The sequence below is a fragment of the Hypanus sabinus genome, chromosome 29 (genome assembly GCF_030144855.1).
Source record: "Hypanus sabinus isolate sHypSab1 chromosome 29, sHypSab1.hap1, whole genome shotgun sequence".
Lineage (NCBI taxonomy): Eukaryota > Metazoa > Chordata > Chondrichthyes > Myliobatiformes > Dasyatidae > Hypanus > Hypanus sabinus.
Genome location: NC_082734.1, coordinates 4,591,763 through 4,615,379, shown reverse-complemented (window position 1 = coordinate 4,615,379; position 23,617 = coordinate 4,591,763). Strand labels below are relative to the sequence as shown.

General features: G+C 46.2%; 2 protein-coding genes across 2 annotated transcripts in view; one reads left to right on the top strand and one right to left on the bottom strand.

The window, feature by feature from the left end:
* Positions 1-12,592, bottom strand: part of LOC132382909 (tetraspanin-4-like) — a 69,580-nt gene extending 56,988 nt beyond the window's left edge. Inside the window, exon 1 of the mRNA XM_059953454.1 lies at positions 12,438-12,592. The gene's annotated coding sequence lies outside the window, so the exon portion shown is untranslated. The remainder of the gene's footprint in view (positions 1-12,437) is intronic.
* A 2,248-nt stretch (positions 12,593-14,840) lies between these two features.
* On the top strand, positions 14,841-21,454 carry LOC132382906 (DNA-directed RNA polymerases I, II, and III subunit RPABC5). Its single transcript, XM_059953451.1, has 2 exons — positions 14,841-15,036; positions 21,191-21,454. Exons 1-2 carry the CDS (start codon positions 14,942-14,944, stop codon positions 21,297-21,299), a joined length of 204 nt encoding a protein of 67 aa, XP_059809434.1. The 5' UTR covers positions 14,841-14,941; the 3' UTR covers positions 21,300-21,454.
* Positions 21,455-23,617: the final 2,163 nt, after the last annotated feature.

Here is a 23,617-nt window from a genome sequence, read left to right as displayed (position 1 = left end):
GGCCCCTGACCTAGCATTGGAGAGGGTCCAGAGGATGTTCATGAGAATGATCCTGGGGATGAAAGGGTTAATGTATGAGGAGCATTTGATGGTTCTGGGTCTGCACTTGATGGATTTTAGAAGAATAAGGAGGGGATCTCATTGCAGCCTATTGAATATTGAGGGGTCGCGACAGGGTGGATGTGGAGAGGATGTTTACTATAGTAGACGAGTCCAGGACCGGAGGGCGTAGTGTCAGAATAGCCACGTCTATTTAGAACAGGGATGAGGAGGAATTTCTTCAGCCAGAGGTTGAGTGAGTGAATCTGTGGAATTCATTGCCACAAGTGGCTGTGGAGGCTAAGTTATTGTGTATATTTAAAGCAGTTTGATAGGTTCATGATTAGTCAGGGCGCCAAAGGTTACAGGGAGAAGGCAGGAGAATGGGATTGAGAGGGCTAATAAATCAGCCAGGATGGAATGGCGGAGCAGATTCAGTAGGCCGAGTGGCCTAATTCTGCTCCTATGTCCTGGTCTTATGAGGGAGGAGGTACAAGAGCCTGAAGTCTCACACTCAATGTTTTAGGAACAGTTTCTTCCACCATTGGATGTTAAATGGACAGTGACCCCATGAACACTACCTCCCAATTTCCTTGCTGTCCTTTTTTGCGCTGCACGGTAGTGCAATGGTTAGCACGACCCTTCGGGGTGCAGGCGACTGCAGTTCAATTCCTGCTGCTGCCTGTGAGGAGTCTGCACGTTCTCCCCGCGGATCGCCTGGGCTTCGTCCCACAATCCAAAGGCATACCGGTTGGGAGGTTAATTGGGCATTGTAAATTGTCCCGTGATTAGGGTTAGGGTTGAGTGGGTGGCATGGTTTGGAGGACCAGAAGGGCCTATTCTGTACTGTAGCTCAACAAAATACATTAAATAATTAGAGCAAAAATATGTATTTATATTTATATAAGTATGTACATATTTATCTAAATATTTATATATGTTTATATAAATTATAATCAAACCATAAGTATTTCTTTACATTTTACAGTATGTTTTATGTATTGCGGTGTACTGCTGCTGGAAACATCAGATTTCATCATGTGTTAGTGACAACAAACCTGGCTCTGTGTCTCGCTGGCTGTTTGGGTTGGAACGGGAGAGACTGCAGTGGATATGGTGGGGGTGGGGATAGGAAACAGCAGACCGCCCTCCTCCCAGCTCAGCAACATTTCCTGTGGCAGTGAGTCTTGAGCAGCAGCTTTGAACGCCCAGCTGGGCCTCTCAGCACATACTGGCAAGGTGCGGTGGCAGTGCTGGCGGTGAAGCGGTTAATGTCCCAGGGCCCGCAGGAGCGCTGCTGCCGTGGCAGGCCAACTTCCTTCGGAGTGGCGCCTCCTCTTCGCAGCGAGGGGTTTAATACTTTTGTAATCTCCAGCCAGAGAGGGGGCTAAGGCAGAAAATATCCCTGGCGGTCTGCTGCAGCCAGAATCCCTCACCCAGGTCCAAGGCTACACAAAGCACGAGAACCACACCTCACCCCCACCTCCCTTTCTATCGTCTCACCAACCCTCACACAAGAATGCAAGGAAGTCCCTTTAGAACAGAGAAATGTCCCTAATGTTTGTATTTGCCTTTACCATCACCCCTGGCGGTACATTCCATGTACCTACTTCTGTGATAAAAGGCCTAACTCTGACGGACCCTATATACTTTCCTCCAATCACCTTAGAATTATTAGCCATAGGGAAAAAGTCTCTCACTCTCCGCTTTTTTATCATCTTGTACACCTCTGTCAGGTCACCACTCATCGTCTACCACTCCACAGCATGAAGATCCCTACCTCGCTCGACCTATCCTCGTAAGGCATACTCTCTGATCCAGGCAGCACCCTGGTAAATTTCCTTGGCACCCTCCCTGAAGCTTGCACGTCTTTCCAATATCGAGGGGATGGGAACTCAGGTTACCTATCCCAGCTCACTCAGATTTTACCATCGTGAGATCTTCAATTTCCCAGCCAGCAGACATAATCATTCACGACAACACACGCAGAATGTTGGAGGAACTCAGCAGGTCAGGCATCATCCATGGAGAAGAATAAACAGTCGATGTCTCAGGCTGAAGCCTTTCATCAGGACTGGAAAGGGAGGGGAAGGAAACCAGAATAAGAAGGTGGGCAGAAGGGAAGGAAGACTAGATAGAGAGTGGGTGGGAAGGGTAAAAGGCTGGAGAAGGAGGAATCTGATAGGAGAGGAGAGAGGACCGTGGGAGAAAGGGAAGGAGAAAGGACACCGCGAGGAGGGAGGTGATAGGCAGGTGAGGAGAAGAGGGAAGTGGGGGATAGAAGAAGGATGGGAAAAGGTTTCTGAAAGGAGAAGTCAATGTTCATGCCCAGGTTGGAGGCTGCCTAGCTGGAATATGAGGTGTCGCTTCCACTCTGAGAGTGAGAATCCCAACACATTTCACCATTTATTACAACAGCAGAGGCACCATCTGTACTTGTCACATTCCTCCAGATTCAGATTCACCTAACCATCGAAGCAAGCAGTGAAAAGCACTGTCTGTGCCTACAACCCACACAGTCTGGGGTCAGCCCACAAGTGTCTCCACACGTTCCGGCACCGGCGTAGCATACCCACAATGCTCAGCAGAACAACGTCAACGCAAGGCCCCTTCCTCCCTCCACACACCTGCTCAGTCCTTCACCTCCAGCCCTCCAGTCTCCAGCACAGACCCGATGGGCCGAAGAGCCTCAAAGGTGAGAACATCTGCAGATGTTGGAAATCCAGAGCAACACACGCAAAAGCACCAGAGGATACGTACACGAGGCTGGAAGAACTCAGCAGGTCAGGCAGCATCCGTGAGAAAAGAGTAGTCAATGTTTTGGGCCGAGACCCTTCATCAGGAATGGGGGGGAAGAGAGGGCCAAAGCCCAGTAATAGAGATAGGGGAGGGGGAAGGGCTAGAGGCACCAGGTGGAGAACCAATCAGAGGAAAGATGAAGGGGGAGGGGATAAGCATGAAAGAACTGTAGAGATAAAGGAGCATAAAGTTGAAAGGGGAGAGGGGCAGAAAGGGACCTAGGAAAGGGGGAGGGGGAGGGAATTACCGGAAATTGGAGAATTCAATGTTCATATCACCAGGCTGGAGGCTACCCAGACAGTAAATGAGGTGTTACTCCTCCAACCTGAGTTTGGCCTCATCAAGGCAGTAGAGGAGGCCATGTATGGACATATCTAGATGGGAATGAGAGGCAGAGTTGAAGTGGGTGGCTACCGGGAGGTCCTGTCTATTGTGACGGACAGAGCGTAGGTGCTTGATGAAGCGGTCCCCCAATCTGCGTCAGGTCTCGTCGATGTAGAGGAGGCTGCACCGGATGCAATAGACGACTCCAGCAGACTCGCGGGTGAAGTGTTGCCTCACCTGGAAGGACTGTCTGGGGCCCGGAATGGTGGTAAGAGAGGAGGTGTGGGGACAGGTGCAGCACTTGCGCTTACAGGGATAAGTGCCGGGTGGGAGTTCTGTGGGGAGGGACGTGTGGACCAGGCTGTCGTGGAGGGAACGATCCCTGCGAAAAGCTGAGAGGGGTAGGGAGAGAAAGATGTGTTGGGTGGGGGGGTCCTGTTGAAGGTGGCGGAAGTTGCGAGGATAATGTGTTGGATCTGGAGGCTGGTGGGGTGGTAGGTGAGGACAAGGGAAACCCTATCCCTGTTGTGGTGACAGGAGGATGGGTTGAGGGCTGAAGAGCAGGAGGTGGAGGAGATGCGGGTGAGGGCATCTTTGATGACGCCAGAAGGGAAACCACGATCCTGAAAGGAAGAGGACATTTGGGAAAGATGTCCTGGAACGAAAAGCCTCATCCTGGGAGCAGATGCGGCGGAGATGGAGGAACTGGGAAGGGAATAGGGAATGGCGTTTTTGCATTGGGCAGGGCGGGAAGAGGTATCGTCGAGATAGTTATGGGAGTCAGTGGGTTCCGGGAGATCTCAGCAGGCCTGGCAGCGCCATTGGAAATGAGTCCTGATGAAGGGTCTCAGCCCGAAATGTGGAGTGCTTGCTCTTTTCCTGGCCTGCTGAGTCCCTCCAGTAGTGTTGCCTGGGACGAAGAGCTTGTTTCTCCGCTGTAACTCTCCGTGAGGCATTAGAGAAAGTGCAGGGAGGAGGGTGAGGGACGGGGAGGAAGGTGAGAGATGGGGGGGGGATATGACAGGGAGGGAGATGGAGAGAGAAAAGGAGGTGCAGTAAATGATAGCAAACTAGAAATGAACAGACTGAGAAGAAAGGGAGACGGTGGAATGAAAGATGATTCCTTCACGTACGTTTAACCTTTCACCTGCTGGGCCCGCAGCTGGGAATAATTGCTGCACTTTGAACCATCCTTGATTGAGTGATTAGCTACGAAGGGGCTGCCGCAGGGTCATTGACACAGGACAGTCAGAGCGGCCGTCCGGAGTGGATCAGGTTTCTAGTGCCGAGGGTGACTGCTGGGGTTTAGTGAACTGAGAGGGAATTCCCTAAAAAAACAGAACTTTTCAGATCTATCTTCTTCTTCTCTTCAGAGCAAAGAATTTGCTTCATAATCGCTGACATACGTAGTGAAATTTGTTGCTATGTGGCAGCAGTACAGTGCAATACATAAAAATTACTACAAATTACAATAAGAATATATAACAGATAAATAAATAGTGTAAAAAAAAAAGAGAGCAAAATAGTCAGTAAGTGTTTATAGACCATTCCTCCAACCTTGATGGGGTTTGGAGTTTGTGTACTACAATGATCCGGAGATCTATGTTGGCTGGAGTCAGGGCTTTATGCTTTGGATCTTGGTAGGGTCACCATGCCAAACAGATGCCAGGCTAAGAGTGGTCCACTGGTCAAGAAATGGAGACTTACATTGCTGCCCTAAATGCCAGCAGTGTAACGGGCAGTAATTAAGTTCATGCACCATCAATAATCTGATGGCGGAAGGGGAGAGATTGTAGAGTGGTGGGCGGCTGGAGCAAACTGCCCAGGGTAGTGTTGATGCAAGTAGATGTGATAGTGGCATTTAGATAAGGATGTGGCATTCAGGGAATGAAGGGGTATGGTTCATGTGCGGGCAGTTAGGAATAGTTTGGGTTGGCATTATGGCCGGCAGCTTAGACCTGCCTACACATGAGGGCTCCTCCCAGTCTCCACCCAGCTAACAGGAGTCATCTGCCACTGGTTTCCAACTCATCACCTGCAGCCTATTTAAACCCAGCTCTCATCCACAGTCCCTTGTTCAGTCATCAAACCAATGAGCCTCAACCCATTGCTCCTGGCCTTCAGCTTGTTGTGTTAAATATCTGTTCTCTCTAGTTTTGTGGCCTCTTATGGCTTGTTATTTTGCAGTTTATTAGTAAAGTTATTGCTCACTGCTAAATTGTCTCCCCTACTCTCCCTTGAGGTCAAACCTTCCCTACATTTCCCGATAGGCAAAGGCAATGTGGGCCGAAGGGCCTGTTCCTATGCTGTACTGTGTTGCATCTTCAAGCTCCTGCACCCTGATGCAAGTAATGAGAAGAAGGAATGTCCTGGGTGGCGAGGGTCCACTTTCCTGCAGCGTCGGGTTCTGAAGATGTCCTCGATAGTGTGGAGGGATGTGCCTGTGATGGAGCTGGATGAGTCTATGACCCTCTGGAGGTTTTGTCCCAGTCCTGTGCGTTGGTGCCCTTGGGCGCACAGGGCTGTCTGGAAGCAGCTTCATGGGATTGTTAGCTCTTCCACAACTTCAACCTACTTTTACAAAGGAACACTAAGCATACAAGAAAGTAGCAGCAGGAGGAGGCCACTCAGCCCATCAAACCTGTCCTGTCACCAGCTTACTTTCTGTGTTAGTTCCCCATCTATTTTTCACCTACCTCCTCTACAAATACCTTGATTGATATTAACCTCCTGGGGTTGAGAATTCCAGAGAAGCCTGAAACAATAACTTCCTCTCTCCTTATGGATGCTGCCCGGCCCTTAATTGCATTTATTTAGAGATTCAAAGTACATTTATTAACGAAGGATGTATAAATTATACAGCCTCGAGATTTGTCTGCTTACAGACAGTCACCATGAAAGAAACCTGAAGGAACCAATTAAAAAAAAATAAAGACCAACCCCCAAGGCACGGAGAAAGAGGAAAAAAAAGACAAAGTATGTGAACAACAGAAGCAGACAACAGCGTTCCGAACCAAACTGAGTCCGTAGACCCGAGTCCCCATAGTCGGCCCAAATGCTTGGTTTCAGTTCATCGTATTAGTGGGGCAAAGCTCGCAGACACGAAGCGTGTAACAGTAGGAGTGGTCTGCTAATCGCTATGCTGCCGTACTGATTTTATTCCAGATTTCCGGCATCTGTAGATTCTTTATAATGTTCAAATTAGGTTTTATAAGATACTTCGAAGCACCTTGTGGCACTTTACCACCATATAATCGGTATAAAGTATATTGTAAACAGAAGCTGGTGTCATACAATGATACTGAGACAGATTTCAGCAGCATTGTAGCCGAGGTGAGCAACGTTATAAGATCATGAAACATAGGAGCAGCATTAGGCCATTCAGCCCATCGAGTCTGATATGCTATTCGATCATGGCTGATTTATTAACCTTCTCAACCACATTTTCCTGCTTTCTCCCCATGTTCTTTGATGCCCCTACTAATCAAGAAGCAATCAACCTCCACTTTGTATACCCCAATAACTTGGCCTCCACAGCCGTCTGTGGCAATGAATTCCACAGATTCACCACCCTCTAGCTAAAGAAATTCCTCCTCCTCACCATTTTAAAGGGCTGTCTTTGTATTCTGAGGCTGAGCCCTCTGGTCCTTGAGCAGACTCAATGGGCTGAATGGCCTAATTATGAACCTTATAGCCTATGGTCTTCTGGGCCTAGACTCCCCCACAATAAGAAACATCCTCTCCACTTCCACTCTATGCAGGCTTCAGTAGTAGGCCCTTAGTAACTCCTATGAATGCAGGCCCAGAGCCATGAAAATCTTATCATACGTTAACTCTTTAATTCCTGGGATCATTCTCATGAGCTTCTTCTTGAACAATGAGGTAAAACTCAAGCATGAGTTTCCAACCAGGCACTCTCAGCACAGTACCGAGGGAGTGTCACACCATCGGAGGTGAGACACTGAATCGAGTCCCAGACGACGAGAAGGTTCCCACAGTCACCGTGGGGAGGAAAGGGAGGAGAAATTACCTGATAAGATCTCCACAAATCATTGACGCCCATTGACCCCACAACTATTCCTCACTCCTGAGGGAATTTAGGTGCTAATGGAATGGAACCTGATAGTCAACATCAGCCAGACCAAAGAGCCGACTGTGGACTTCAGGAAGGGTAAGACAGGGAAACACAAACCAATCCTCACAGAGGGATCAGAACCGGAGAGAGTGAGCAATTTCAAGTTCCAGGGTGTCAATATCTCTAAGGATCTGACCTGGACCCTACGTATTGACGCCGCTACAAAGACGGCACAAGAGCAGCTATGTTCCATTAGGAGTTTGTGGAGATTTGGTATGTCACCAAAAACACTGGCAAATTTCTACAGATGTACTGTGGAGAACATTCTAACTGGCTGCACCACCGTCTGGTGTTGGGGGGGGGGGGGTGCGGTGGCTACTGCACAGGATCGAAATAAGCTGCAGAGAGTTGTTAACTTAGTCAGCTTCATCACGGGCACGCACCTCCGTAGTACCCCAGACATCTTCAAGGAGCAATGCCTCAAAAAGGCGGCCTCCATCATCCCCCACGTGCCCTCTTCTCATTGCTACCATGAGGGAGGAGGTACAGGAGCCTGAAGACACACACTCGGTGATTCAGGAACAGCTTCTTCCCCTCTGCTGTCAGGGAGGAGGTACAGGAGCCTGAAGACACACACTCAACGATTCAGGAACAGCTTCTTCCCCTCTGCCATCAGGTAGGAGGTACAGGAGCCTGAAGACACACACTCAACGATTCAGGAACAGCTTCTTCCCTGCTGTCACCTGATTTCTGAATGGACAATGAGCATTACCTCACTATTTTTATTTCTATATTTACACTACTACTTATTTAATTTAACTATTATATATATTTCCTGTAATTCACGTTTTTCTCTATTATTATGTATTGCATTGTGGTGCTGCCACAAAGACAACAAATTTCACGACGTATGCCAGTGATATTAAACCTGATTCTGATTCTGACACAGCGTTGTACAGCTCAGGAACAGGCCCTTCTAATCCTCTCAGTGGAAAGGAACAAAGAGTTGACGTTCTGGGCTGAGACCCTTCGTCAGGATCTGATGAATGAAAGGTCTGGGGCTGAAACCTCAACTGTTTATTCACCCTCCACAGATGTTGCCTGACTCGCTGAGTTCCTCCAGTGTTTTGTGTGTGTAGTGCTCTGGATTTCCAGCATCTGCAGGATCTCTTGTGTTTCTGATCTTATCTGCCTGCACATAAACTGATGCCCCCCCCCCCCAAGTCCCTGCAAGCTTATGTGCCTCTTGGATGCCACTTTCACGTCTGCATCCACCGGTTTATCGGGTGTTAGCTTTCATAAGTCGAGGGATAGAGCTTAAGAGTTGCGAGGTAATGATGCAGCTCTATAAAACTCTGGTGAGGCCACACTTGGAGTACTATGTCCAGTTCTGGTTGCCTCACTATAGGAAGGATGTGGATTTACCAGGATGCTGCCTGGTTTAGAGAGTATGGATTATGATCAGAGATTAAGGGAGCTAGGGCTTTACTCTTTGGAGAGAAGGAGGATGAGAGGAGACATGATAGAGGTGTACAAGATATTAAGAGGAATAGACGGAGTGGACAGCCAGTGCCTCTTCCCCAGGGCACCACTGCTCAATACAAGAGGACATTAAGGTAAGGGGAGGGAAGTTCAAGGGGGATATTAGAGGAAGGTTTTTCACTCAGAGAGTGGTTAGTGTGTGGAATGCACTGCCTGAGTCAGTGGTGGAGGCAGATACATTAGTGAAATGTAAGAGACTACTAGACAGGTATATGGAGGAACTTAAGGTGGGGGATTATATGAGAGGCAGGGTTTAAGGGTCGGCACAACATTGTGGGCCAAAGGGCCTGTACTGTGCTGTACTATTCTATGTTCTACCACTAACACAGTCTGTTTGTTCCAAGCACCCACCGTTCTCTGTGTAACTAAAACTAGAGCCCACCCATCCTTTAAATTTACCCCGTCTCACATGAAAGCTTCAACTTTTCTACCCTGGGAAAAAAGACACTGAATGTTTACCCTACTGATAAATGTGATGAAAATGGCTGTTTTGCAGCAGCAGTACATTGCAATATATATTATGAAAGAACTATAAATTACACTAAGTTTGCAGTACCTTGCAAAAGGCTTCAGCACACTAGATTTTTTTAGATGGTATGGTCCCCACAGTGCCCTGGTCTCAACATCACCGCGGTTGCCATTACCTGGAGGGACTGAAGCCAGCGAGATAGCCAAAGTCTGCGGAACAACTGTGGCAAGTTCTCCAAGATGCTTGTAACAACAAGCTGGCAAGATTTCTTATTAAACTGCACGACCCTGTACCTAAGAGAACTGATGCAGTTTTAAAGGCAAAGGGTGATCACTCCAAACATTGATTTGATTTAGATTTTTACTGATTCCTCCTCCTCCTAGTATTTTTGATAATTAGAAACTTTTCATTTCAATATTTTTGAAAGCATCTTCGCTATACAGAAGTTTTTACACGTGCCTCGGACTTTTGCACGGCTCTGTATATTTAAGGAAAAAAGTAAATAAGTTTTGCAAAAGGAGATGAAAAAACAGTGAGGTGATGGTCATTGGTTCACTGTCCATTCAGAAATCTGATGGCAAGTTCCAGAAACGTTGAGGTGTCCTTGATGGTAGCAATGAGAAGAGGGCATGGTCTGGGTGATGGGGGTCCTTAATGATGGATGCCTCCTTTCTGAGGGCGTTCTAGATTCTGGAAAGGATGGCTCCCATGATCTCTGCCTCTCATAAATCTATATACAACTATCAGATCTCCCTTCTCCCTCCCGCCAGAGAATGAATGCAGAAAGGATTTAGAAGCATCTCCTTGGAGCGACAGAGGATGAGAGGTGACCTGACAGAGGTGTATAAGATGATGAGAGGCATTGATCGTGTGGATAGTCAGAGGCTTTTTCCCGGGGCTGAAATGGCTAGCACGAGAGGGCACAGGATGAAGGTGCTTGTTAGAAGGTACAGAGGAGATGTCAGGGGTCAGTTTTTTTACGCAGCAAATGGTGAGTGTGTGGAGTGGGCTGCCGGCAATGGTGGAGCCTGATACGATAGGGTCTTTTCACTCCTGGACAGGTACTTGGAGCTCAGAAAATAGAGGCCTGTGGGTAACCCAGGTAACTTCTAAGGTGAGGACATGGTCGGCACAGCTTTGTGGGCCAAAGGGCCTGTATTGTTCTGCAGGTTTTCTGTGTTTCTATGACTAGAGGGATTGCGCTAGAGGAAGAGGTTGGCCAGGATAGGCTTTAACTCCTTGCAAAGCATGAGAACGAGGGGTGACCTCATGGACAAGTTATGAGTGGAACAGATAAAGCTGTTTTAGAGATTAAAAATCTAACCCATCATTCCTCGCCACATAGCCTTCCATTTTCCTTTCATCCAAGAGTTTCTTAAATTTGCCTCTCCCACCACCCTTGGCAATGTTCCATGTACTCACTACTCTCTGTGTAAAATACCTACCTCTGACACCCACCTATTCTTTCCTCGGGTCACCCTCATAATGATCTGTTTCCACCCCGGGGAGAAGTCTCTGACTCTGCAGTGTATCTATGCCTCTTATCATCTTGTACCCTCACACCTCCAAGGAGAAAAGCCCCAGCCTGCAGCTCTCTAATCCTGGCAAGTCTCCTCTGCACTCTCTTCCACATCTTTCCCAAAACAACCTGCTCCGGTTTCCTCCCATGTTCTGGGGGGGGGGGGGTAGACTCTGGGGAGAACAAACTGGGATTGTTGTCAAACCTGATAGGACGTAGAAAATCTGCAGCACATTTCAGGTGCTTTGGCCCACAATGTGCCCACCAGGTAACCTACTCTAGATGGTTGCTAAGGACTCTTGGCCTGAGGCACAGCAGGACTGTACGGAGTTTTGGTGAATGGCCTGAAACGTTAACGATATTTCTCTGTCAGACTTGAGTTCAATGTGACACCAAAGCTTCTGCAGATTGCCACATACAGAACTCAGCAGGTCGGGCAGCATCTATGGAGGGAAATAAACAGAAGACGTTTGGGCCGAGACCCTCCACCAGAGCTTAATGTCACGGTGAGGCACAGGTACAGTGAAAAAGACACAGGAGATTCTGCAGGTGCTGGAAATCTTGAGAAACCCACACAAAATGCTGCAGGAACTCAGCAGGTCGGGCGCGCATACAGGGTCTCGGCTCCTCAGCTGAGCTGCTGATTTCCCCGGGGGGTTTTTGGCGGGGGGGGGGCACAATGAAAAATTTGGATCTCAGACAAAACACGGAACATATAAATTATACCAGACTGCGAACGAGACAAGAGATTGTCAAAACAAGACATTAGTACCAGAAAATAAACACAACGAGGGGCAACTCCGTCTGCGTTTCACAGGCACTTTCTGCTTTTAGTTGCCTGAGATCTTATTTAGCCGCTTGTGAGATCTCACCGTGCGCAGAGATCTCCTCACGTCGGAGCCGTACTGAGGGAGGGGGGAAGAAACTGTGCAAAACAAGGTATTAACCAGCACAGAGAGCTGGTTTAAATGGCTTCCAAGAGATTAAATAGCTGATTAAATATTATTTTGTAGTTTATTGAACTGTGCAAAACAAGGTATTAACCAGCGCAGAGAGCTGGTTTAAATGGCTTCGAAAAGATTAAGTAGCTGATTAAATATTATTTTGTAGTTTATTACAGACCCTGCAGCGATTTCCTCATGTTGAAACAGTGACTGGACTGTTGGCAGTAAGGCGATTTGGGATGTTTAAAATACGCCAAAGGAAAACAAGGCGTTTTGTAACTCGGGGTTATCCGGAGGTATCTCTCTCTCTCTGTCCCTCTCCCTGTGTGTGTAGGTTTCTCCCCCTCTCTCTTTCTCTACCTCACTCCCTCCCTATCTCTCTCTTTCTCTACCTCACTCCCTCCCTATCTCTCTCTCGCTTACCCTTCTCTCTCCGCGTCTCCCTCCCTTTCCCTCTTCCCCTCTCTCTCTCTCTGTGCCTCCCGTCAATACCAACAGGACCTGTTGCTCGTCTCGGGTTAAAGTGTGGTACTGAGTTTTCCACAGTCGGCTGGCTAAAACAACTTTCAAGAGGACAGTCAGCAGATTAAAGACTGTTCCGATTCTCACATTTAAATTTAGATTATCTTCGACTCGCATCCTGACGAGACTATTCTGAGAAACAAGCGCGATGATGATTCGCAATGACGGGCGGAGCGGTACTTTAGGAAACAGTTGCTGTCTTACTTGTAACTCTTGGCGTTCACTGTGCTTTGATTGTTTTTCTGAGGTCGTTCAGAGCGAGTTCGCTGTTTTTCTTCTCGGGAGAGTCTGTGAGGGGTCTGGTGTTGCACCGAGTTATAGACAGGCGGAAGTGGGTGGGAAAGAACCAACTTCAGCCTCGGTGCTTTAAGGACAGTCAGAGAAGGGCAGGGTATGGAAGAGTTTGGCTGGGAGCATTAGAAGTTTATAAAAATCAGGGGCAACTTTCCAGAAAAAAAAGTTCACCTAAAGTATCTTTAAAGAGACGTAGTAAATACTTTTGAAAGAACAAAAACTCATGAAAAGCGGAAAACATTACAAAAATGTATACAAAGAATTTAAATATTTGGTTATATGTTCAGAACAAGCAAGATATTTAATGAGAAGATTTAGGGAGGTTCAAGTTTTGAGGAATTGTTTATTTTCGTGCAAACGGGCTCGGAATCCTGTGGGGAGCAATTCGGTACCGTCCGAATCGTTAATCTCTGGAATTTGGCGGGTATTTAATATGCGAATGGAAAATAGATTAGTGCACCCCAAGCGTGCGGGACATTCATCTACCCGCCAATAAATTCACCCTAGCTTATTTAAATATAAAAATCTTCCATTTTATCCTAAATCATCCATTAAATTATGTCAACACACGAAGTACAAACAACGGGGAATACTAATTAACCGCTAGGAGACGTCGTTTGTTTTCTTTCTTCCTGCTCGGTTTTACTTTTTCGCTTTCCTTTGACCCACTTTCCTTCCCCGAGGAACGGAGGAATCTCCCTCCTGTATAATTCAACACTAACTACAATCCGTTTCCCCCTTCCATTCCCTCCTCTCATTCCATCTGCTATACTTTCTTCCTGTTAAATTCCTTAGCTGTATTCCTCCCCCTTCTCTAATTCTCCTCCCCCCCCCCTCAAATCCCCTAGCCCCCTTTCAAAATTCATCATTCTTTCCCTCAACTGCAGCGAGTTGTAAACTCGGCCTATTCCGTCATGGGCACCAGCCTCCCAAGTATCCAGCACACTTTCAGAAGACGAGGCCTCAAAAAGGCATCCATCATCCCAGGACTCTCATTGCTACCATCAGGGAGGAGGCACAGGAGCCTGAAGGCACACACTCAACGATTCAGTAACAGCTTCTTCCCCTCCGACATCAGATTTCTGAATGGACAATAAACCCAAAGTTCGAAGTAAATTTTATTATCAAAGTACATAGGTATGTGTCACCACATACTACCGTGAGATCCATCTTCCCGTCAGCAAATCTAAAGGTTAGTAACTATAACAGGATCAGTGAAAGATCAACCAGAGTGCAGAAGACAACAAACTTTGCAAATGCAAATATAAATAAATAGCAATAAATAACAAGAACGTGAGAGAATGAGATCTTAGTGAGATCATTGGTTGTGGGAACATCTCAAAGGATGGGCAAATGAGTGTAGATATCCCATTTTGTTCAAGAGACTGATGGTTGAGGGGTAGTAACTGTTCCTGACCCTGGTGGTGTCCATGAACACTAACATATCATTTTTCTTTTCCTTTTGCACTACTTACTTTTTTTTTAAAAGATATACTCATTGTAATAAACTCCAAGATACTGCTTCTATCAAAGACGATATTCACGATATTAAACCTTATTCTGATCCACTTCTTAATTCTTCTCCTATCCTACGTTCTCCCATTTCCCAACTGTTTCTGGCGACGTTTCGGTCCTGGTGCAGGGTTTCGACCTCAAACATCAGTAATTCCTTCCCTCCCACAGAGGCTGCTCGACCCACTGGGTTCCTCCAGCAGGTTATTGCTTCAGATTTCAGCACCTGTAGTATCTCGGCTCTTCTAATTGCAGCTGTCTTTCCTAATTACCATTCTCCTTCCATTGCCTAATTGCTGCCTTGCCAGGTCCTGTGACCGTTCCGCCCGTCACATCTCTGGTGGCTCTCCGCGCTATCTCCGACTTGTTGGGTAGTGGCGCCACCTGCTGCTTCCACGGTGCAACTCAACGGCGATTTCCCGTGGCACATGCGCAGTAATACAGACGCAGTCTACGTTTTGGAATCCCTTCAGGAAAGGAAGGGGAAAACGCCAGAATAATCTCGCCAAAATCTCCTAATAATTTTTTTTATATACAGACGATGTAGTTCAAAACACTTTCAATGAGATAAAACTAATGGCGCAGAGGCGATACTACAGAGGGCATCTGCGCATGCGTGATTATTGTTCACTCCGGAGTTATAGCTTGACGCATGCGTAGTTAACCACGGGGCTTGCTGTCCACCTCCGAGGCGCAGTCAGGGTCACGTGGGAGCTCAATAACGCGCATGCGCAGAGTTAATCACCGGGGAAGGGGAGTTTCTTCACGGCCGGGACGCAATTAGGGTCACGTGGGATCCTACATCCGGCGCATGCGCATACGGGGGTTCATTCGACGGCGGCGGCGGTCGGGCCGGGTCTCTGCCGCGTGTGGTGTTTTTTTAAATTTAAACCATTCGCACGATGATCATTCCGGTGCGGTGTTTCACTTGCGGCAAAGTTGTCGGCAACAAGTGGGAGGCCTATCTGGGCCTGCTGCAGGCTGAATATACTGAGGGGTGAGTATAGTAGGTGCGGGTGTGGGCCCCGAGGCCCGAAGCGCCGGCTCCAGGGAACCTCTTCGTCCCCGCTCCCTCTGCTGGCCGTTAACCAGGGGCTGTAATTCTCCAGCACCCAGGGCAGAGCAGGAGACAATTATTATATCAAAAAATAGTGATAATGTGCTCTCAGCGCGGCTGCATAAACTAAAACCAGGCTGATAAATCTAGGAGCAGGTGGCTGGAACTAGTTGGGCTAAGTACTACTGACACTGCCTGTTGTTGATGAAATGTTTTCATCTTTGCTGCCAATTTCTACCTCGCTTTCACTGTCACTTGGTCAATATTTGCCTCCTTCCAGGCAGCTTCATTGAAGGTGAAAATAAGACTTTGTTGATCAATAATCGAGTCTGCGTATCTTGAAGGTGGAGATATTTTTGTACCACACGAAGAAGAATTCATTTTAGATTGCTATCATTGTGATCTGAAAAGTAGATAGATTGTGAGGGACTACTTGGCAGTGTATATCCCCATTTAAGTGGAAACCCACGTGGATAACATAAACTTGCATATGGTGCCTGAATTGAACTTTGAACTGCAGAATGCGCTGATCTGTTTGAAGATCATCCTAAATGCTACACTACTCAGCTTGTCATTGGCATAATCATAGAAAAGTACAGTACAGGTCCTTAAGCCCACCTACTCTGTGCCGAACCATTTAAACTCCCTTCTCATTGACCTGCACCCAGACCTTAGTCCTCTGTAACCTTGCCATCCATGTACCCATCCAAACTTCTTGTAAACATTGAAATTGAAATCGTACTCACCACTTGCGCTGGCAGCTCATTCCACACACTCACCACTCTGAGTTTTCCCCCTCATGTTCCACTTAAACATTTCACCTTTTGCCCTTAACCCCTGGCATCTAGTTGTAGTCTTTCATAACCTCAGTGGAAAAAGCACACTTGTATTTAACTTATTTATATCTGTCATAATTTTGTACACCTCTATCAAATCTCCCCTCTATCTTCTACATTTTAGGGAATAAAGTTCTAATCTATTCAATTTTGCCTTAAACTCAGGTCCTCCAGGCCCAGCACCATTCTTGTAAATTTTCTCTGTACTCTTTCAATCTTGTTTACATCTTTCGTGTAGTTAGGTGACCAGAACTGTACACAGAACTTCAAAATTTGGCCTCACCAACATGTTGTACAACTTTAGCATAACCTCCAACTCCTGAACTCAGTACTTTGATCTATGAAGGTCAATGTGCCAAATACTCTTTATGACCCTACCTACCTGTGACCCACTTGCAAGGAATTTTGGATCTATTTTACCAGATTGTTCTGCCAAACTCCTTTTTACCCAACTGTTCGCTGTGTAAATCCTATCCTGGTTTGGATAGGATTTGATAGGATTCCCCCCCCCCCCCAATCTCTTTTGGTTCCATGCTAATCTTCCAGAGGACCAGCTTTGTCCCTTGCTATCCTTTTGTTGTTAACATATCTCCTTCACCTTGTCTGCTCGAGCAACCTCATGTCTTTTAGGCCTCTTGATTTTTTTTCTCCTTAAGTGTTTATGTACATTTCTTATACTCCAGGTACCTCATCTGTTCCTGCCTGCCTATATCTGCTATGAACCTCTTTTTCAAACCCTCTATCTTTGGAAAATCAAGGTTCCCTAAACCTCTTATCTGTGCTTTTTATTATGACAGGCACATATACTTTGTACTCTCAGAATTTCACTTCTGAAGGGCCTGCCACTTACCAAGTACACTTTTATCGGAAAACAGCCTGTCCCAATCCACACCTGCCAGATCCTTTCTGAAACCATCAAAATTGGCCGCCTCCAATTTAGAATTTCAGCCTGCGGACCAGACTTGCCTTTTTCTATATTTACTTTGAAACTAATGGTATTATGATCATCAGATGCAGTGTCTCCCTGCGCAAACTTGTGTCGCCTGCCCTGTCTCATTCCCTAATAGATCAAGTATTGCACACTTCTATGTACTGATAAAGAAAACTTTCTTGAACACATCTAGTCCTTTTACAGTACGGGAGTCCCAGTCTATTAATATGTGGAAAGTTAAAATCACCGACTATCAAACCTTGTGTTTTATTGAACAGTCTGCGATCTCTACAAATTTGTTCCTCTAAATTATGCAGACTGTTGGGTGTTCTATGATATAGCCCCATTAACGTGGTCGTACCTTTCCTATTCCACAGTTCTACCCGGAAAGCCTCATTAGATGAGTTCTTCAGTTTGTCCTGACTGAGCACTGCTGTGACATTTTCTCTGACTTGTAACGCCACCCCTCTTCCTTTAACCTCCACTGCTCTATCATGTCTAAGCCAGTGGAACCCTGGAATATTGAGCTGCCAGTCCTGACCCCCCTCCACCCAAATCTACAATGTCATAATTCCTTGTGTTGATCCATACCCTGGAGCTGATCTGCCTTTTCTGTAGTACACTTTGTGTTGAGATACACACAACTCAAAACATTAGTCCCACCACGCTTAACCTTTTGATTCTTGACTTTCAGGCCTTAACATCTGTGTCCACAACCTTTCCACGATGTTTCAGCACTCTGGTTCCCATCCTCCTGCAACTGTAGTTTAAACCCCATCGTGCAGTGCTAGCAAACCTTCCCACTAGGATATCAGTCCCCCTTTAGATGCAACTTGTCTCTTCTGTACAGGTCCCTGAAAGAAAGCACAATGACCTAAAAATCTGAAGCCCTCCCTCCAACACCACCTCCTTAAGCTGTGTAATCTTCCTGTTTCAGGCCTCACTAGCATGTGGCATAGGTGGCAATCCTGATATCACAACCCTGGAGGTCCTGTCTTTTAACTTGGCATCTAACTCCCTGAACTCACTTTGCAGAACCTCATCCCGCTTCTTATCCATGTCATTGTTGCCTATTTGGACCATGGCTCACCTCTGGCCACAGAGCCAGACTCAGTGTCAGTGACCTGACCACTGTGACTTTCCTCTGTTTGGTCATCCCTACACAACAGTGTCCAAAGTGGTATTTTGTTGTTGAGGGGGATAGTCACAGGGGTACTCTGCATTGACAGTTTAACCCCTTTCAACTTCCTGACTGTCACAGTTACCTACGTCCTGTATCTTGGGTGTAGCTACCTCTAAAATGTTCTGTCTTTCACCCCCTCAGCCTCCCGAATGAAGGTTCATCCAGTTCCAGCTCCAACTCCTAAACCTGGATTGTTAGAAGCTGCAGCTGGATGCACTTCTTGCAGGTGAAATCATAAGGGTCATTGGCAGTCTCCCTGCCTTTCCACATCCTGCAAGAGAAGCATTCAGCTATCCTGCCTGGCAACCCTGCTGCTCTAATTCTAATTATAAAGAAGGAGATAGTAAATAACTGTAGAAAGAATAATTTACCTTCGGCTTTTCACCTTCTCTCGCTGAAGCTCGCCTTTGCTCGCTGAAGCCTCGAAGAACTAAAGCCCTGCCTTATTTTAACTTGCCCTTGTTACTGAATTCCAGTCTCTGTTCAAATGCTGAAACTCCAGCAAAGCACTGCTTTTTAATGCACGCTTGTCAACCTGTGTAAGTCGCTCCTTGCTCCCCATCTCTGACTGGTCGTTGTTCAAACACTGTCAAATTTATTCTGATAGTACCACTTTCCACACCAGTGCTTCTGGTATTGCTACTTGTTTTTTCTGACTGTTGGGTAGCCGGCAAATTTTCTAATTTGCTCGTGGCTGCTTGTTTTTCTTTTCCCTTTTTTATCCCAATATGAGCTTGGCCTTCTGGGTTTAAAATTGAGTTTCAGATAAATCTTTATTTTACATTTGCTGAGTTATTTGCTATCTATCATAGTGTAACAGAAACAGGCCCTTAGGCCTGTCTAGTCTGTGTTAACCTGTCTGTGGTCCCTGGACCATATCCTCCTATACTCCTGCCATCCATGGACTGGAGTTCTTCTTAAGATGTTGCTATTAAACCTGCATCAACCACATCTACTGGCAGCTCATTCCACATTTACACCAAGCTCCCCCTCAGGTTCTCAAATATTTTACCTTTCACCCTTAGCCATGACCTCTAGTCTCATCTAATCTCAGTGGAAAAAGCCTGTTGCTAATAATTTGTATACTTATATCAAATCTTCTCTCATTCTCCTTCACTCCAGGAACTAGACAATAGGTGCAGAAGTAGACCATTCGGCCCTTTGAGCCTGCACCGCCATTTTGAGAGCATGGCTGATCATCTACTATCAATACCCGGTTCCTGCCTTGTCCCCATATCCCTTGATTCCCCTAGCCATAAGATACCTATCTAGCTCCTTCTTGAAAGCATCCAGAGAATTGGCCTCCACTGCCTTCCGAGGCAGTGCATTCCAGACCCCCACAACTCTCTGGGAGAAGAAGTTTTTCCTTAATTCTGTCCTGAATGACCTACCCCTTATTCTCAAACCATGCCCTCTGGTACTGGACTCTCCCAGCATCTGGAACATATTTCCTGCCTCTATCTTGTCCAATCCCTTAATAATCTTATATGCTGCAATCAGATCCCCCCCTCAATCTACTTAATTCCAGCGTGTACAAGCCCAGTCTCTCTAACCTCTCTGCATAAGACAGTCCGGACATCCCAGGAATTAACCTCGTGAATCTACACTACACTTCCTCTATAGCCAGGATGTCCCTCCTTAACCCTGGAGACCAAAACTGTACACAATACTCCAGGTGTGCTCTCACCAGGGCCCTGTACAAATGCAAAAGGATTTCCTTGCTCTTGTACTCAATTCCCCTTGTAACAAAGGCCAACATTCCATTAGCCTTCTTCACTGCCTGCTGCACTTGCTCATTCACCTTCAGTGACTGATGAACAAGGACTCCTATATCTCTGTATTTCTCCCTTACCTAACTCTACACCGTTCAGATAATAATCTGTCTTCCTGTTCTTACTCCCAAAGTGGATAACCTCACACTTACTCACATTAATCGTCATCTGCCAAGTATCTGCCCACTCACCCAGCCTATCCAAGTCACCCTGAATTCTCCTAACATCCTCATCACATGTCACACTGCCACCCAGCTTAATATCATCAGCAAACTTGCTGATGTTATTCTCAATGCCTTCATCTAAATCGTTGACGTAAATCGTAAACAGCTGTGGTCCCAATACCGAGCCCTGTGGCACCCCACTAGTCACCTCCTGCCATTCCGAGAAACACCCATTCACTGCTAACCTTTGCTGTCTCTTTGCCAGCCAGTTTTCTATCCATGTCAATGTCTTCCCCCAATGCCGTGAGCTTTGATTTTACCCACCAATCTCCTATGTGGGACCTTATCAAATGCCTTCTGAAAAGCATTCTGAAAATAAAGTCCTAACCTGTTCCTATCACTGAAGTCCTGGTAACATCCTTGTAAAATGTCTCTGTACTCTTTCAATGTTATTGATACCTTTCCTGTAGATAGCTGACCAGAGGTACTCCAAATTTGGGCTCACCAAAGTCTTGTCTTTGTGATAACACCCCAACTCCAGTGTTCATTACTCTAATTTATGAAGGCCACTGTGCCAAGAGTTCTCTCTCTGACCTTACAAAGACCATAAGATAAAGGAACAGTATTAGGACATTTGGCCCATTGAATCTGCAGTCCTACCCTGTTGTTTCCTCCCTAAGTGCAACACCTCACTCTTGACTGCATTAAATTTCTTCTGCCACATTTCCAGCTGGTGCAGATCCCACTGCAAGCTTTGATGGCCTTAGTCATTGTCCACTGCACCCCAGTTTGGGTGTCATCTGCAACTTTGCTGATCCAGTTTACTACAGTATAATCCAGATCATTAATGTGAATATCAAAAGCAATGGATTCAGCTATTTATTTGCCTTTTAGGCTTTCTAGTGGGTAGAACATTTTGGATTCCTCCTACTTTCCCTTCTCAGTACCTGAGAGACTAGGACTATAATTGTTGGGAATGTCTTAAACTGATTCCACTTTAAGGAACAATCAGGCTGGATTGTGTGGGTCTGCGCCCCGTTGGGAGTCTGTAATGTCAGTCTGCAGGGCATGTCGATCATGGTCTGGACATGTGATTTTTTTTTTGCTCACTATTTGACCCCAAGGTTGTGTTATCTATGTATGGCTGAATGATAATTGAACTTGGAGGATTTGCTTTGAATCTGCTGTTCATGGTGTCTTGTTTCCAGTGATGCTTTGGATGCATTGGGCCTGAAGCGATATTGCTGCAGACGGATGCTCCTCTCCCATGTTGACCTGATTGAGAAACTCCTGAACTATGCACCTTTGGAGAAGTGATTGTGGATCACAATAATGGCAAAGTATTAGTCCAACCTCACTGGAGTTGATGGCACGAATCTCTGTGGAGATCTAAAGACTGACTTGTATTTAATCTTATCGTTTCAGAAGACATTTTGCATTTGTGTATCCTGAATAAAATGGATTTAATTTGAGTATTTGAATGACCATAAATCTATTGGACCTTTGTTCTTTATTCCTGTGTTTCATTGAAGGGATGGAGTCAATTTCACCTGAAACACTGGACAAATGCAGCCGTGGTTGTTTGGAAATTGAATCAGGTTTAATATCACTGGCATGTGTCATGAAACTTGTTATTTTGTGATAGCAGTACAATGCAATGAAATAAAAACTACAACTTGCAATAGTACAAAAGGTGAGGGAAGAAATACTGAGGTAGTGTTCATGGGGGTCAGTCCATTCAAAAATATGATGGCAGTGGGGAAGAAGCCTTTCCTGGTTGTTGCATGTGTCTTTGGCTCTCGTACCACCTCCTTGAAGGTTGCGATGAGAAGAGGGCATGTCCTGTGTGATGAGGGTTCTTAATGATTTTTAAACAATTTTTTTAAAGATAAAAATTTCTACTTTGTGCATGCCAACCCTCACCACCGGGCCTGTAATGCAATTGTTGCCATTCGTGATGAGGGTTCTTAATGATGCTTTTTTGAGGTATCGTAGTTTGAAGGTGTCCTGGATGCTGAGGCACTGAGTTACAATTTTCTGTAGCTTTTTCTGTTCTTGTTCAGTGGTCCCTCCATACTGGGCTGAGATGCAAACAGTTAAAATGCTCTCTACACACTTTCAATTGTTCAACTGTAGATTCTGCAGACTACTTGCAGTTAAAGTGGCTTTGAACTGATGCTGCAGAAATGGCAAGGAAATCCAGGTGCATGCCCAGAATGTTCACATGAAGGGATGAGCGTTGTCTGGCTGCTTGTAACATGAGGAATCTGAAGGGTGTATAAGCTGTACAGAGGTGCAAGAAAATCTTTGCGAACCCTTAGCAATTACTGGTTTTGTTTTGCATTAATTATTCTGTGCTGGAGAGCAGTACTGACAGAAGGGGCCAGCCTCTAACCTGGCATGGACTCCAGCTTGCCCGCTACGCCTCTGCTCACTTACACACTGTCTATGGTCTCTTGCCCCGGGTGATTCTGCACAACAACTGAGGGCATGCCATTGGTGTCACCAATGAGCCAGTGAATTGGGTTTGCTGGATTCAGTGGTCTTGCAAGACATTCATTTCCAGTTTGTTGGACCACACCACCTGATGCCTTCCTCCCTGGGTAACTAGCAGGCAGCAACACGGTATGCAACCAGTCCAGCTCCACCGCTATAAAGCAACTTGTAAGTAGGGTAGACCAGCTGTACTTAATATCCAACAGAACAGTTGCACCTCAGTTTGGATTCAGAGAGGCTGAATGGGTGCACTGCCATCTTAAATGACACCAAGAAAAAATGGTGTTCAACTATTTGCATTAGGGAACAGCTGGAGTGATGGTGCTTCGCTACCGATCTGAAATGATACCTTTCTCAGGTAACTATTTCAGATTTCAAGCATCGTGATGTACACAATGACTGATTTATATTATGGGTGCAGAATTCGGCTATTCAATTTGAGTCTGCTCTGCCATTCCATCATGGATGACTTATTTTCCCCCTCAGTCCTATGCTCCTGCTTTTTCCCATAACCTAATCAATCAAGAACCTATCAACCTCTGCTTTAAATATGCCCACAGCCATTTATGGTAGTGAATTCCAAATTCACCCACCCCAGCTAAAGAAATTCCTCCTCGTCTTGTCAGAAAATAGGACTTCCGTCTATTCTGAGTCAGCATCCTCTGGACCTAGACTCATCCACTACAGGATACAGTCTCCGTGACCACTGACTTGCGATTTAGGCCTTTACTCGATAGATTTCTAAGATACGCCAGTCATTCCAAATTTAAAATTTTTAGTTTTAGTGGTGAATCTGTGGACTCCATTGCCACATACAGCCATGCAGGCCTAGTGATGGTGTATATTTGAAGTGGAGGTTGGTAAGAGAAAATAGTTAAGCTATGGTCAACTGGCAAGAGCCAACTTAATGGACCAAATAACCCAAACCTGGCCCCTATGGTCTTATTGTCTGCAATTCAGAAATGGGGGGGGGGGGGGGGGGGGGGGGGGAGAGAGAATCAGCTGGAACAGGAAGAGCAACAATTAGCCTCAGTGTCCTTAACTCAGCTGCCAACTACTGCAACTCTGTGGAAGTACTGCTCTCCCCCCCCCCCCCCCCCCCCCAACACTTAGCAACTGGAAAAATGTATTCTATCTAT